Source organism: Toxotes jaculatrix, chromosome 20 (assembly GCF_017976425.1).
Source record: "Toxotes jaculatrix isolate fToxJac2 chromosome 20, fToxJac2.pri, whole genome shotgun sequence".
NCBI classification, from domain to species: Eukaryota; Metazoa; Chordata; class Actinopteri; family Toxotidae; genus Toxotes; species Toxotes jaculatrix.
The window spans coordinates 17,242,868-17,256,164 of record NC_054413.1 but is presented as its reverse complement, the minus strand read 5'-3'; the positions used below and the strand labels follow the sequence as shown (position 1 = coordinate 17,256,164).

Here is a 13,297-nt window from a genome sequence, read left to right as displayed (position 1 = left end):
TGTAAGAATTCCATCCAGCATAATGTTTATCCTCAACATACCAATGGTGCTGTCAAGATTTACAAGAGCTGCCTCTCACAGATATTTTTATCATATAAAAACTCACCATAACTTCCTTAACCTTGACCATACCATAGTTGCCAAGTGCAGATTCTGTAGAGAATTGTGAGAATTTTAAATTTAAGTAGTAAAAAAATGAAAGGTGTCATTCAATATATATTTTAGTCTGTTAGGTTGTTTAAAGACTGACTTTACATGTAAAAATTCAGCTTCCTTGTTCATTTCTGTGAGACAGTTCCACAGACCACTGCAAAGTGTGTGTGTGTGTGTGTCACTATGTCATGCTTTCAACCAGTCACTCCACCGTATGAACACACACACCTCACTCACACACACACACACACACACACACACACACACACACACACACACACACACACTTCTGGGCTACTTCCTCACTGTGGCTCTCTGAGTTACCACGGAGTGACTCGAACTCATTGCGAGTCAGACAGCTCTGGCCTTCAGAAACAGACAAACAGAAGTTTCTCTGCTGGCCAGACGGTAAGTCATCTCAGCTTAGCATGATCCTCCTTCACACAAACATCTGCTTTTATTTACTGGGCTTCTCAGAGCTTCTCAGCTAAGCATATTGTTTTCTGGCTTATATTTGCATGGCTTGCAAGAGCACACATGCAGAATTTAAAAGCTCTTTTATAACTTGAAACATTTCTAAAAGAATGGATCATTTTAAAATTTCAAATTCATACCGACTGCATCGTGTGGTGAATATTTTGTTTGATGGCTGCACTTGTGTCTCTGGCAGATTTTCCGGCTAACATTCAAGATGGAATCGACAACCAGTTATTACGACTATAGTGAAGATCCACACACGCCGATCCCACCATGTCAGAGGGACAGTGACAACAATCTGGGAGCTCAGCTATCCATTCTTTACTACTTTATGTTCCTCTTCAGCCTCTTTGGCAATGGGTTGGTCCTGGTCATCATCCATCGGTGAGTGGACTAACAAATTTGATTTAATTTAAGGAAAAGTATTAGGATTGTAAATATAATTAACTTAAAATGTTTATTATGTATAAATGGGTGGACAAAATATGAGAAGGCTCCATGAAGTTGAATCAGCATCTCCATAAAACAGTTTCAGTCTCTGACATTTGGGAGGCATGGGACATTGAAGAGGAGCAGTTCTATGACAGGCTCCAGTTCTTGACCATTTGGGGCATTGGTGGATTTGACTGGAGATATCATCAGGTTGTCAGAACCTGATGATATCTCTTCTTGTGTCCAGAGAGGAGTGAGAGAGAGAGAGAGAGAGAGAGAGAGAGAGAGAGAGAGAGAGGAATACAGTAGCTATTCAGCAAGTAAGGTTCTTCTCTCTAAGCCCCATAAGAGTTACCTCTACTCTGTCACTGTCCATGCCAGCTCTCGTCCCCCTTGTCTCTACCCCTGCTCTCTACCTGTGTGAGAAACAAAATGTGAAAATCTCCCTCTGTCTCGGATTGAAAGGAATGTTTATAATGCAGTATATTATGGAGGGTTGGAAAGATGCTATGTTAGCTGCATGTTGACAGGGTGACAGCTCAAAGAAGGGAAAGAACCACTTTGAACCACTGGCCTTTAAAACCAATTCAACACTGTTTAGTTCTACTTTTCAACTGTGCCTACAGATGAATGAATTACATCAGTATGCATTAACCACTGTAAGTTAGAGGAAAGGGCCTACAGTGGGATTCGCTGAAGCTGGAGATGTTAACCGCTTGCAAAATGTTATGATAACAGTGACCAATAACCATAGTAACAACAAGTAGTGTCATAGTATGAGCCAGAAATGAGAGTGAAGGTTTTCTATGTAGGGTAATTTTCTCTTTTTTACTTTAGTTTTTCTTCATATGGTATCAGTCTTGTCATCTAATGCAGATTTTCCTATGTGTCAAGCTATCCCTTTAAAGTTGGTGAAAGAATTGGGGTTTAAATTAAATACCAAAAAAAAAAGAAAACATGTCCTGTCTCATGTTAACGTTGATTTTTTTCAATATTTATTCTTTCCCTTAATTTTAACAAGGTTATAGTCTCCTGAACATAACCCTAGAGACCTCAATCATACTTTAGTATCCAAGACTGCATGTTGTTGGGAGAACAAATGTAGAATGTTCAAAATTGCTCCAGACTGCCACAACTCATTGTTGTATACCGGGTTTCGCGGCAACCCCCACATCTACATATGTATTTTGATTGTTTTAAATGAAATTGTGAATTGAATTAACATATTTTACATAATGTAGAATAAAACAATTTAATTTAAAGCACAATAACAAATTATGTAACCACAATATATGAATTACATAATGAATGCTTATATAATTTATTTGAAATTACTAGTACAACCAACTTAAAAAAAATATGTCTAGATTTAGATGAATGTATTGCGTGCAACCACTTTCAACATTAAAATTGAGTAAATTCAATGAAACATTTTTTTCAGTGTAAGGTTGAAATCGGAGCTTCCTACACACATGTTTTAGGTGGATTCATTTCATGTAATTTCAACTTTGACGCCAAATTTGTCGTCAAATTATAAGTTAATTATTTCACTTTTTCTTTAACTGGATGTAAAACTTTTATTTGAAAATGAAGACTGGTGCAGATGTGTTACACCCAGTCCTACAAAGCCTCACATTCTGGACAAGTCTTGAGACAGTCATATACAGTATATATGAACACCATCTTACAAAACCCTTCAGGGTTCCAAACTCTTTCTAAATCCCTAGTGTATATTTATATATTTATATATGTATATATGTATATGTATATATGTGTATATGTATATGTATGTATGTATGTATGTCTGTATGTATGTATACATATATATATACATGTATATATATACTCTGTAACCTGAATGTTTGACCCCTACAGGTGTGCTATTTCAAAGCAAGCCTGCCTTTTGTGGACAGCCAATTCAAGTAACACTTTATGAAGCTTAAAATTTGCAAAACGATTTCACTGCCACCAACCAAACCACAGAATCAGGGATTCCTCTGAAACATTCAAGTTTTTTTTTTCACTCTAATAACATTTTAAAAAAAATATTTCCTAGGTTTGAGAAGCTGACCACTGTGACCAACATCTTGCTCCTGAACCTGGTGTTCTCATCTCTAATCTTCATGAGCAGCCTTCCCTTCATGGGAGTCTACATGCAGCTCTCCAACTGGATCTTCGGCAAGGTCATATGCAAGATTGTTGGCAGCGTCTACTATCTGGGCCTCTACAGCTCTGTCCTCTTTCTAACTCTTCTGACCTTCGACCGACACCTTGCTGTTGTGTACTCATTGGGCGCATCGCGAGTGAGGAATAGAAGATATGCGACAGTCTCCTGCGCTGTGGTATGGTTGGTCAGCGGCCTGGCGTGCATCAAGCCGATGATTCTCCAGACCACTTTTTTTCATCACATAGAGAACAAAACCTACTGTGACGAGTTTCCAGGTGACGTGGATAATATTAATGTGCACCATCTGAGAGTATCTGGATTTTACCTTCAGCTTTTCCTTTTCTTAATCTTCCCTCTGGCTGTTATTATCTACTGTTATGTTAGGATCGCAATCACTGTCATGTCATCCAGGATAGTCACCAAGTTCAAGACAGTCAGGCTGATATTCATCATTGTCCTGTTATTTTTCATTTGTTGGACCCCATATAACATTGCCTTGTTGATGCACGATAAAGGCTGTGAGCAAGCGCAGAAAAGAGGTTACGCACTCCACATCACTCGCAACTTAGCCTACCTTTACTTTTGCATCAGTCCCATCTTCTACACATTTGTGGGGAAAAAGTTCCAAAACTACTTTAGACAGTTAATGGTGGCACGCTTCCCAGGATTAAAGCCGCACATTTCTGTCAGCCAAAACAGCAAAAGCAATATGTCCACAAAAACTACGCCAAATGGATTTTAGGAGTGGGAAGCCCTTTATTTCTCAGCACTGGCATGTGTTCAACAAACCGTGCTTTTACCAACGCCTGAAGAAAGCGACGAGTCAGTTCTTTTAGTGACTGTCAAGTTGCTGAGCATTGAAGTCAATGCTGCTAATTTCACCTGCTCAAACTGTGTTAGTTGGCCAAGTGGTGCCCCGATTGAAGCTCCTGTTACCTCTTTATTTGCCATCATGGCACAGGTTAATGTAGACCAAAGAGGCATATTTAAGTTTGTTTATTTAGTTTAATTACAGGAATGTGTCCTACTATGCTCCTGATTGAAGTGACATACAAGATGTGAACCCTGACTTTCCACTTTGCTGAATAAAAGGCACATTACTTTTTGCACCAGGCACGTGCTGCAAATTTGTTCAATACAAACATAATTCCTAGGCATACTGGGCTCAGTTTATACAAATGTAGGCATTAAAGACCTCTTGGATAAATCTTGAGGAAGGTCATGTCATAAACCATAAATAATGAACATGTTCCACAAGCTGTGGAACATGTCATGATCATACCTCATTCTCCACAGCATCGTGTTTATTTTGAACAGATCTGTTTTTAACTAGAACATGCAAGTGATTTAAGAGAAATTTGTGGCATTCACCAGTTTTTTCGTATTTAGAAATGAATCTTCAGTATGAACAAAACAAATGATACTAATTACACTGACTGAACGAATTAGACATTTAAATATGATAAATATACAACTAAAACAATCAACAAGTAATTCTATTCACCACATTGCTGAGTATTTTTGATTGAATCACTTTTATGAGCACATTTTAGCACTTCTACACTTCAGTACTTGTTGAAAAGTTCTGTAGTTTATAATATTTTTTCATCTAATATCCTTTGACACCCTCTCATGTCAGTCGTGGGCCACTTTGCTTTAGAAAGACCTTTTTTTTTTTTTGCATCTAATGCCATATTAAACCATTCCCTCTTTATTTCTGTCACAGTACACAGCATTGCTCTGATGGCACAGCATTGGCAGCTGTGCTATTAATATTTGTGACTGTTTAGAAAATTATTAAGAACAAATTTGCCCAAATTGAACAACGTAGTTTGTATATTTGATCATATTTTGGGAGAACAATGAAGCACATTCATTTACTTCTCCTCAGAGCTTGCATTAGTTGTCTCCTTCAATCTTGTGCCCTGGAAATTGCACACCCAATACTATCTCCACTTGAATACACCAAGGTAACCAAACTCTTGAACCTCCCTTCAGTAAATGAAATTTGCCCACAAATACTGTGAAACCAGAAGTCTTATCTGGCACTTTGCTGGTGATGATTGTGTAAATCATCAAATCTCACTAACTCATACCTCCTCATGAATGCGTGACATTCATCAGGGTGAAAGAAAGTTGAAGTTGGACAGTTTCCAATTAGGAAGGATGTATCCATAGTCTCTTTATGTTTTAAAGGCTTTGAATGATATTCAAAAAGTGGTTTGTATGTATCTGTATTTTTACCATGTAATGAATCAAGCATGCAGACTCATTGTCCAGTCATTTTCCACATGGCCTCAAGCCTGCAAATACCCGCTCATGACTACATTTGTTCTGACTGTTTTAATCTTAATATTGTTTCTTATGTTGTTACTTATGAAAGTTATTATTATTGTAATTGTGTCTATAATAAATTGCCATTGTAAAATTACTCTTAATTTATGTATGACAATGCAAAGCAATGATTCATTTATTGACAAGTTTTGTATGAACCACATTTTATATGGAAAGAAAACAATGAGCTGTGAGCAAAAAGCTGCACAGCTTCATGCAATTATTATGATTTTTGTTTGATTTGGCTCCTGTCTTTGCTTCTGCAACTCGATTAAATCAACCCTTTCAATCTGCAGTCTCCTCATGCTTTGGTTATCACATGCTGCACATTTTCACAATAAATATCCCTTTTCAAATTATCCTTTTTACCTGGTTCCCCAAAACATTCATTTTAGACTGTACTGGTTGAGGATTTGAGTAGAAGTTCAAATAAAAGTTGTTCATACTCATGTTTAGAAGACAACAAAACCACATGATTGCATTACTGATCTGGACAATTTCCCCACAATACCACCAAACTAAAAATGTTGTCATAAAGAGAACTATTTTTTTTCCTTACTTACTTCTAGTAGTACCTGGCGGATATTTTTTGTTGTATTTGCGTAAGCTTTAAATGCCTGCCTCCACCCTATGAAGAGTGTTTACAGTGGGATGATTCTGTGCAATATCCATTGTAAAAGGACGTGATGGCTGTGTCAGTCGGTTGTTCCAAAACATAAGCCTGAAACAACTCAACAAATATTGTGTAGTGGAATTGATGATTTTGGTTATATGTATATTGGTACCACCTAGTGGTGGCTGTTAAAATGCAGGTTAAAAAGGAAGTGACATAAACAGGAAGTATGTTTTCTCAGTCTTCAGAGAGGAAGTAGCTCAGTGTGTGTTATCCTTGTAATCCAGTCGCTGAAGCGGCTTCATCTGTAAGTGAAATACGTATTCCAATTATATTGACACGTTTATGTGTCCATTTCTGTAGTTTGAGTACATCGTTTTGGTTTGTTTGCCGCTTCATGTATATATATTGCACTCGCTGGTTGAGTCATTTATGTTTGTAGGAGTTATATTTGCTCACGTATTTTTCTTGGTTTCTTATATGCAGTTCCATATTTAAAGGACCAGTTCCATCGATTTATGCCAGGTATATTTTCTTTATTGCTGTATAAGGAATATTACTCATTATTTGCCAACTTATTTATCTGGCGGCATTTTTGTGTTCTTATTTGTAGTTTTACAAGAAAATACATGTTTTCTGCATTAAAACCTGCCAAATACAACAAACGGCCTGTTCCGTGGAGGATGCAGTGTTGAAGATATTATGTTTAGCTAGCTGTATACTGCAAGAAACGTTGCCTGCAACTACCGTCAGTGAGGACAGCATACATTGGATGGATTGTTTTTAACTATCAATACCGGTTGAACTAACCCTTTAAAACAGTTCTGCTTAGAAAATATTTCTGTATACTAGAGATATGGCCTTGAAAATAATTAGCTTATCATTTCACCAGCCACAGTTCTAAACACCATTATTTATCACATTGTCTTAGTTTGGCCCAAGCATGAGCTCTGTTTTTAAGCTCTGGCAGATCACCTGTCAAACTACCCTCACTGTCAAATACCACCCTGTATGCTCCTCAGTGATAAATTGTAACCCAAACTTAAATTTCTGCCATTCTTTCTGCTGGAGGAGAGAGGGAAGAAAAAAAAATCAAACTGTCAAGAATGAAAAGGGGCTTCAGCAGAAAGTGATGCTTTCAGATAAGAGGTCTTTCCATCCATTTTTCTCTGATATGCCGTGAACAGAGTCAAGGCCAGGGAGAAGTTAGAAGAGTCTGACATTATTGCACTGAAGATTCTTAGATTAAAAATGTTTTGCAGTAGGGAGGAAAGAGGAAGCAGAGGATTGTGCAACAGTATTTCTGTAGAAGCTGGGGGAGGTAAAGGAACTTTTTTAAATGATAAGGAGCACAGTGACACAACACGCCCATGTTGTCATGTTAGCCTGTTAAAGGCACCACAACGAAATGTACTCACAGTGAAAAACAAAAGAAAAAAAAATGTCTTAAATATAGTTCTGGAAAATAACTATACATATACTCAAATCACCATAAGAACTGCCATGACGATGACGTGACAATGGAGTGAAGCATTCAGTATGGACAAAAACAATACAATGATTTGACTGTTATTTGTTTAAATATATTGTTCTTGCTTATAACTGTTACTTAGATACAGTACATACTAAATATATATATAGAAATACAGGTAATTCCAAGGGTTCACATACTTTCTCTTACCGCTGTATTTTTTAGGACAAGACTAAAACTAAGTAACATTTTTTTACTAAAAACAGAACAAGAACAAGAAAAATGGTTAAATGGACAAAAAAGAAAAAACAAAAAGAAAAAAAAAACGAATTACCATTTTGAAGCAAAGTCTTATTCAGTGACCGGTTTGCATCTGTGAACTCTCCTCATTAATAAAACAGTTTCTTCCACTGCCCAAAATATCTTTTGTTCAGAAGCTGATTTAGATGTTCGACCTGCTTCACTACTGTCCACAAGGAGAACCTTACATTCAGAAATGTTCCGTCTCTGAGTGTTATGTTATGTGATGTTACTGGTTCTTGCAGAAAAGCTAAATTCATCTACAATCCTGAGACAAACTACAAAAACATGCAGGCCAGCACCCTAACATCTAACATCTATAACAAGGTGAGGAAATGTTACATTAACTGCTGTGCATGAAGATGTAACGTTTGCTTTACTTTCAGTTGGCCACCTTTCATGTTGCTATCAAAAGGAAACAAGTTTCAGGATCGGTGTTGGCCAACGATTAAGCTTCTTCTCAAAATCTAAACCTAGACAGCGGATGAATCCAGCTTCTAATTACTTGCTGCTCTGCAGCAGAGAGAACAGGGAACCCTGGCTGTGGTAATGCTAGGTGAGCAGGAGGGACAGAGAGTGAGAAGGGTCCTGTTCAAACAGCAAATGACAACTAGATTTACCGAGGAGAATGAGTCTGTTGTATTACTGCAGAGCAGAGTGACATGAACACTGTGTGTGTGTGTGTGTGTGTGTGTGTGAGAGAACAAGAAAACAGAGCCTTTTCCACTAACCTTGCAGCAGACGAGAACAGCACCTGTAACCATGGTTACTGCACACAACAATGCTGGAGGTAACTGTAGCCACAAGATGCTTAGAAGACGTGAAAATTAAACATGCAAGACAAACGCGAGACTAAATTGGACTAAAGCTAATACATGTTTTCACTGTTGTGGGCAAAAAGTGTATATTCTATGAGGAGACTGAATAAAGACTTTATTTACTTGCAAAGACTTTATTTTTGCAAAGAGGCTCATGCCCAATACAGAGTAACAAGTAGTCTGCAGAGAGAAGAGAGAGCTAGTTCTCAGGGTTTTTATGTGGTAACCGTGGGATAGCTATGCAAAAGTGTATCAAAACCAGTTGTTATCTCAAGGTCTCTCAGGATTGCACCTGGAGGAAGAATTGGCTCAGACCAGTTTGTGGTTGCTGACACAGCAGAAAACATGGACAGAGCCAAAAGGTCCTACGAAGGATAATTGCAAATGCTTAGTATTTTCCATTACATCACCAAAAGACTAAAAGTAAAATTAGATCAGAATCCAAAATCAGCAGTGATGCAACAGATCTGTGAACAAGTGTTTTTCAAAATCAGTGGAGTTCCCCTTCAAAGGTTAAACATCATTGTCAGTAAAACTTTTTTTTTAAACTAACATCTACACACTAAATCTGATTAATGTTGTCTGAGAAAGATCTTAAAACCTGGTGACTAATACTGTTTTCAGCTGCTTATTTTGCCATTTGTTTCCTGAATTATCAGTCTGTGTGCAGTAAATTGTTGCATTCATCAACGACAAGGACACACACAAAATAAACTTCCCTTCCTTTGTGTTATTCTCCTGGTATTGTACAAAATGCATTGTGTTATGTTAATACCAGCCTCTAACTCGTCCCCCACATGAGAACAAGAAAAAAAAAAGGAAAGAAAATTTCACTATTTGCCAATAATGCTGTAAAACTTTGCCCTCCACGGAGATGGGCAGAAGAAAGAGATCTCTCTTGCTTCACCTTCATGCTGTGTTTCATTTTTACTTTTTAATGGAAGTGTCAAGAAGCTCTCAGGGGTCCTCTACTTGTGGGGAATGAGAATTAATTGGAGGATTAGAGCTACATGCACCCTGCACCCCGTCTTGACTTATAACATGGCTTTAGGGTCTGCACTAGTGCTTCTTCTGACTGCTGACTCTGTGTGTGTGTGTGTCAGTGTGTGTGTGTATGTGTGACAAAATACATGAGAGAGAAAAAGAAAGGAAGAAAGAGAGCATTCATTTGTTCCTGTTTGTGAAACTCAACAGTCCTTTGCTTTTGGCATTACTTTTACAGTATTTTCTGTTGTTGTTGTACATTCTAGTTTTATGTGTGAATATTCGTGTGATAGCTGTGTCTCCTTTAAAGTTTTGAGTCTGTATTTATCAAGTGTCACAGAGTAGGAGATCACTACTAACTGGCCAAACTCACAAACTGTGTGAGAGATGCAGAGGTGAACATGTGCTGTCTCTGCGGAAACCACTGTCCTCATAGCTTTTCACTTTTTTTTGCAAAATGGAGCTTTGCAACAGCGACGCACCGACAATTGCAGCAGCCACAAAGTGAACTGTGATGGCTCTTAGCACATTAAAGCGATAACGTGTAAAACTAAAGGCCGTTCAGTGCGAACAGACAAAACATTTTCTTTTGAACACTGTGCTGCCTAAGCTGGACACCACCTCCAGCCAGAGCAGCTGTTGGAGTCTCCAACAATTTAGCACTGCACTCCCATAATATTGTCAAACTCACAATGGACAGTTATAAAACAGCTACAACGTCATAAAGTACCAAAATTGATGCAGCAGAAGCAGAGATACCCCTTTTTATTTTGCACATTCCTCTTCCTTGACAAAATCTGCCACCTACACTACCCATAATGCAATTCTACCGTTCAGTTGGAGATTCAAGTGTTTTGCTAGTAGCTCCAAATGTAGCCTGGAGGTGATGCTGCTGGCTTCAAACACAATTCCACAACCCATGACTTTTTCCAACTCCATTTTTCAGCCCCAACCAAACACACACTTTGAGGTGTAAAACTGGTGAAGTTTCCCTTTAATGATGAGTTCAAAGGCTTTATTTGTCAAATGCACAACTCTTGCAGTCATTGCTGAATACTTTGGGATTCAAGCTCTTCCAACAATGGGAAAGATTTTAAAAAGTAATATTAAAGACATATTTTATATAAATTGCTAAAATAATAAAAGCAGCATAATATTAAATATCAATGTCATCTACTACTTGAAACCACAGTTTACAGGAAATATTTTGTGATCATTATATTGACTTTACGGCTGAGAACAGTGTAAAACAGAAGTCACTGTCTCACATTGGAATAGTTTGGTCAAATCTAATAGGCAGACTAAGGAAACAACTGTCTTTCATGTTCAAGTCGAATGTTTTGGTGATAATAATGTCACCTGACTTCCTCCTCCTTGATTACGCTTACTATGGCCTCTGGAGGTCCTTCATGTCATTTGTGGGAACTTGCTGACATAACTGAGGCTGTTGTTTTTTTCTGTGGATGGTCTCATTCTCCCTCAGTGGATCATGTTTCCACTGAGGGAGAAGTGGAAAAATATTCCTGAGCAAATATTTTGATAGATTTTGGATGAATTATCACTTTAATGTTAAAAAAAAAAAAACAGAAGTTGTGTCTGTAGATACTGTAACACTGGTCAGTCAGGAACACGAAGGAGAGAAGACCCAAATGCAGAAATCCCAAGACGGACAGAGGAGTGAATAAAAGCCCTTTTGTTTAAACTCAAACTCACTGGTGTAAAGTTCAGGAATCAAAGGGCCAGGAAACAAAACTAAAACACAAGTAACTAAAAATCATCCACAATGGAGAAAAAGGCTCAGGAAGAAAAACTCAAACTGAGGAAGAACAGAGGAAAACCCAGAGGCAAACAAGTAACTGCACATGATGAACTGACAAGAACACAGGGGGACAACAAGACTTATATATGCAGCAGTGATGGGCAACAGGTGAATCCAATTAGGGTGGGGCAGACAATCACAAAGGTAGGACAGGAAGTAAAACAAGACCAGATACACTAAGGACAAGACTTCAAAATAAAAAAAAGGAAATACGTACATAAGAATCAGGATTTCAAACTAAAACAAGAATTACTGAATAAAACTCAAGAGCCAAAACAAGACAGACCAACCATTACCAACTAAAACAAAAGAAATCACAGAGGCCAGATCGTCAAGAAAGAGTTCGATAAACAGTTTTTGTGTCTTTACAGTGGAAAATAAATTCACTCAGTTCTAGAGTGTACTGACAATCATTTTCCATGTCGCTGTGGACACACACAATGTCAAGAGGTCTAAGGAAAAGATGTGGCATGACCTCTCCTTCAGCACTATCCACAGCCACAAGTTTGACATCTATCTGCTTTTTGTTCGATCCAACACCTTATATTGGTTGGTAGAAAGAAAACAGTCTCTTTGCCTTGTACTGGTAATTTTTAAACATTCGGATATTTTTCTTGCTTACTTTGATTAGAGCAACAGCACTGTGGGGAAAGTAGAATGAGTTGATTATAGATTATGAACACACTGACAGGCAGTTTTTAAGTTTGCAGTTCACCTCAGTTCTTCATCTTATGTAAGAAAACCCTAAGGATCAGACTTTGGCTTTTTATTTCTGATTCTGTTTCTTGTGCCATATCTGCTTGTTAAAATCAGTTAGCTCAGTGGTAAGATATCCTGTGGAAACAAGATAACGGCTAACTTATTTCGATTTGTACAGATTTTTAATTCCATCTCTGTGTTTGACAGTGTTTTGATACGTTTCAGTTCCATCTTGTCGATTAAAGTTCATGCAATTGCATTTCATTTTATATTTATTTCTGTGGACATTTCAGCTGTGAAGACTTAATTTCAGTGCTCTGCAGTAACACACACCATTTTTTTTTTTCATCCTTAAGAACTTCACTGCAGATAACAATCTGTACCCATCACTAAGATCTTCATGCAACGTGGCTTGATTTTATCTGTTCTGGAAATCACAAAGACTGCTTTGGCTCACACCAGCACTGAATAGCAGAGATTTGTTTGTGTGTGCTGCAGTCATCCCTCTGTGAACATGTAGAAAGAAAAGCAATCACTCCCACTGCTTTTCTGTGTCCCATTTCGTGACCACCTCCCTTGAAGCCCCCAATTCAAGTCCAAATAAATCAGAACAAGGCGACAAGGCTGTGTGATTCCAAAACCTGCATCACATGTGAGAAATGCAGAAATTCTTTCCCCCAGATTTGAGAGGAAATTGGTTTAACCTTTGAAGCCTTCGATATCATAAACTATCTTTAACACCAACTCCTGAAGCTGAACTTTTCTTTTTGTGTTGGAATTCTGTTCCCTTTGTGACTGAAAACATCTTTGTTAGCTCAACTGTGATTTACAGTATGTTATAACCTTGTTAAAAGTTTACTTAAAGACAGGAAAAAAAACCAACTGCTATTATTAACCTTATAAACAGCAACAAGGGAGATAAAATATGATACAGTCACAAGATGCATGCTGAAGAAAACTGTGGACTTCCTGTGTATCATTCCCATTCTGCTAATTATACTTCCTCCCTTCCTAACACTTTTTTCTTTTC

General features: G+C 37.8%; 1 protein-coding gene across 1 annotated transcript; it reads left to right on the top strand.

Moving 5' to 3' along the window:
- Positions 1 to 483: 483 nt before the first annotated feature.
- On the top strand, positions 484 to 5,848 carry LOC121200182 (C-C chemokine receptor type 3-like). Its single transcript, XM_041065271.1, has 3 exons — positions 484 to 561; positions 824 to 1,014; positions 3,119 to 5,848. Exons 2-3 carry the CDS (start codon positions 845 to 847, stop codon positions 3,969 to 3,971), a joined length of 1,023 nt encoding a protein of 340 aa, XP_040921205.1. The 5' UTR covers positions 484 to 561; positions 824 to 844; the 3' UTR covers positions 3,972 to 5,848.
- The last annotated feature ends 7,449 nt before the right edge of the window (positions 5,849 to 13,297 follow it).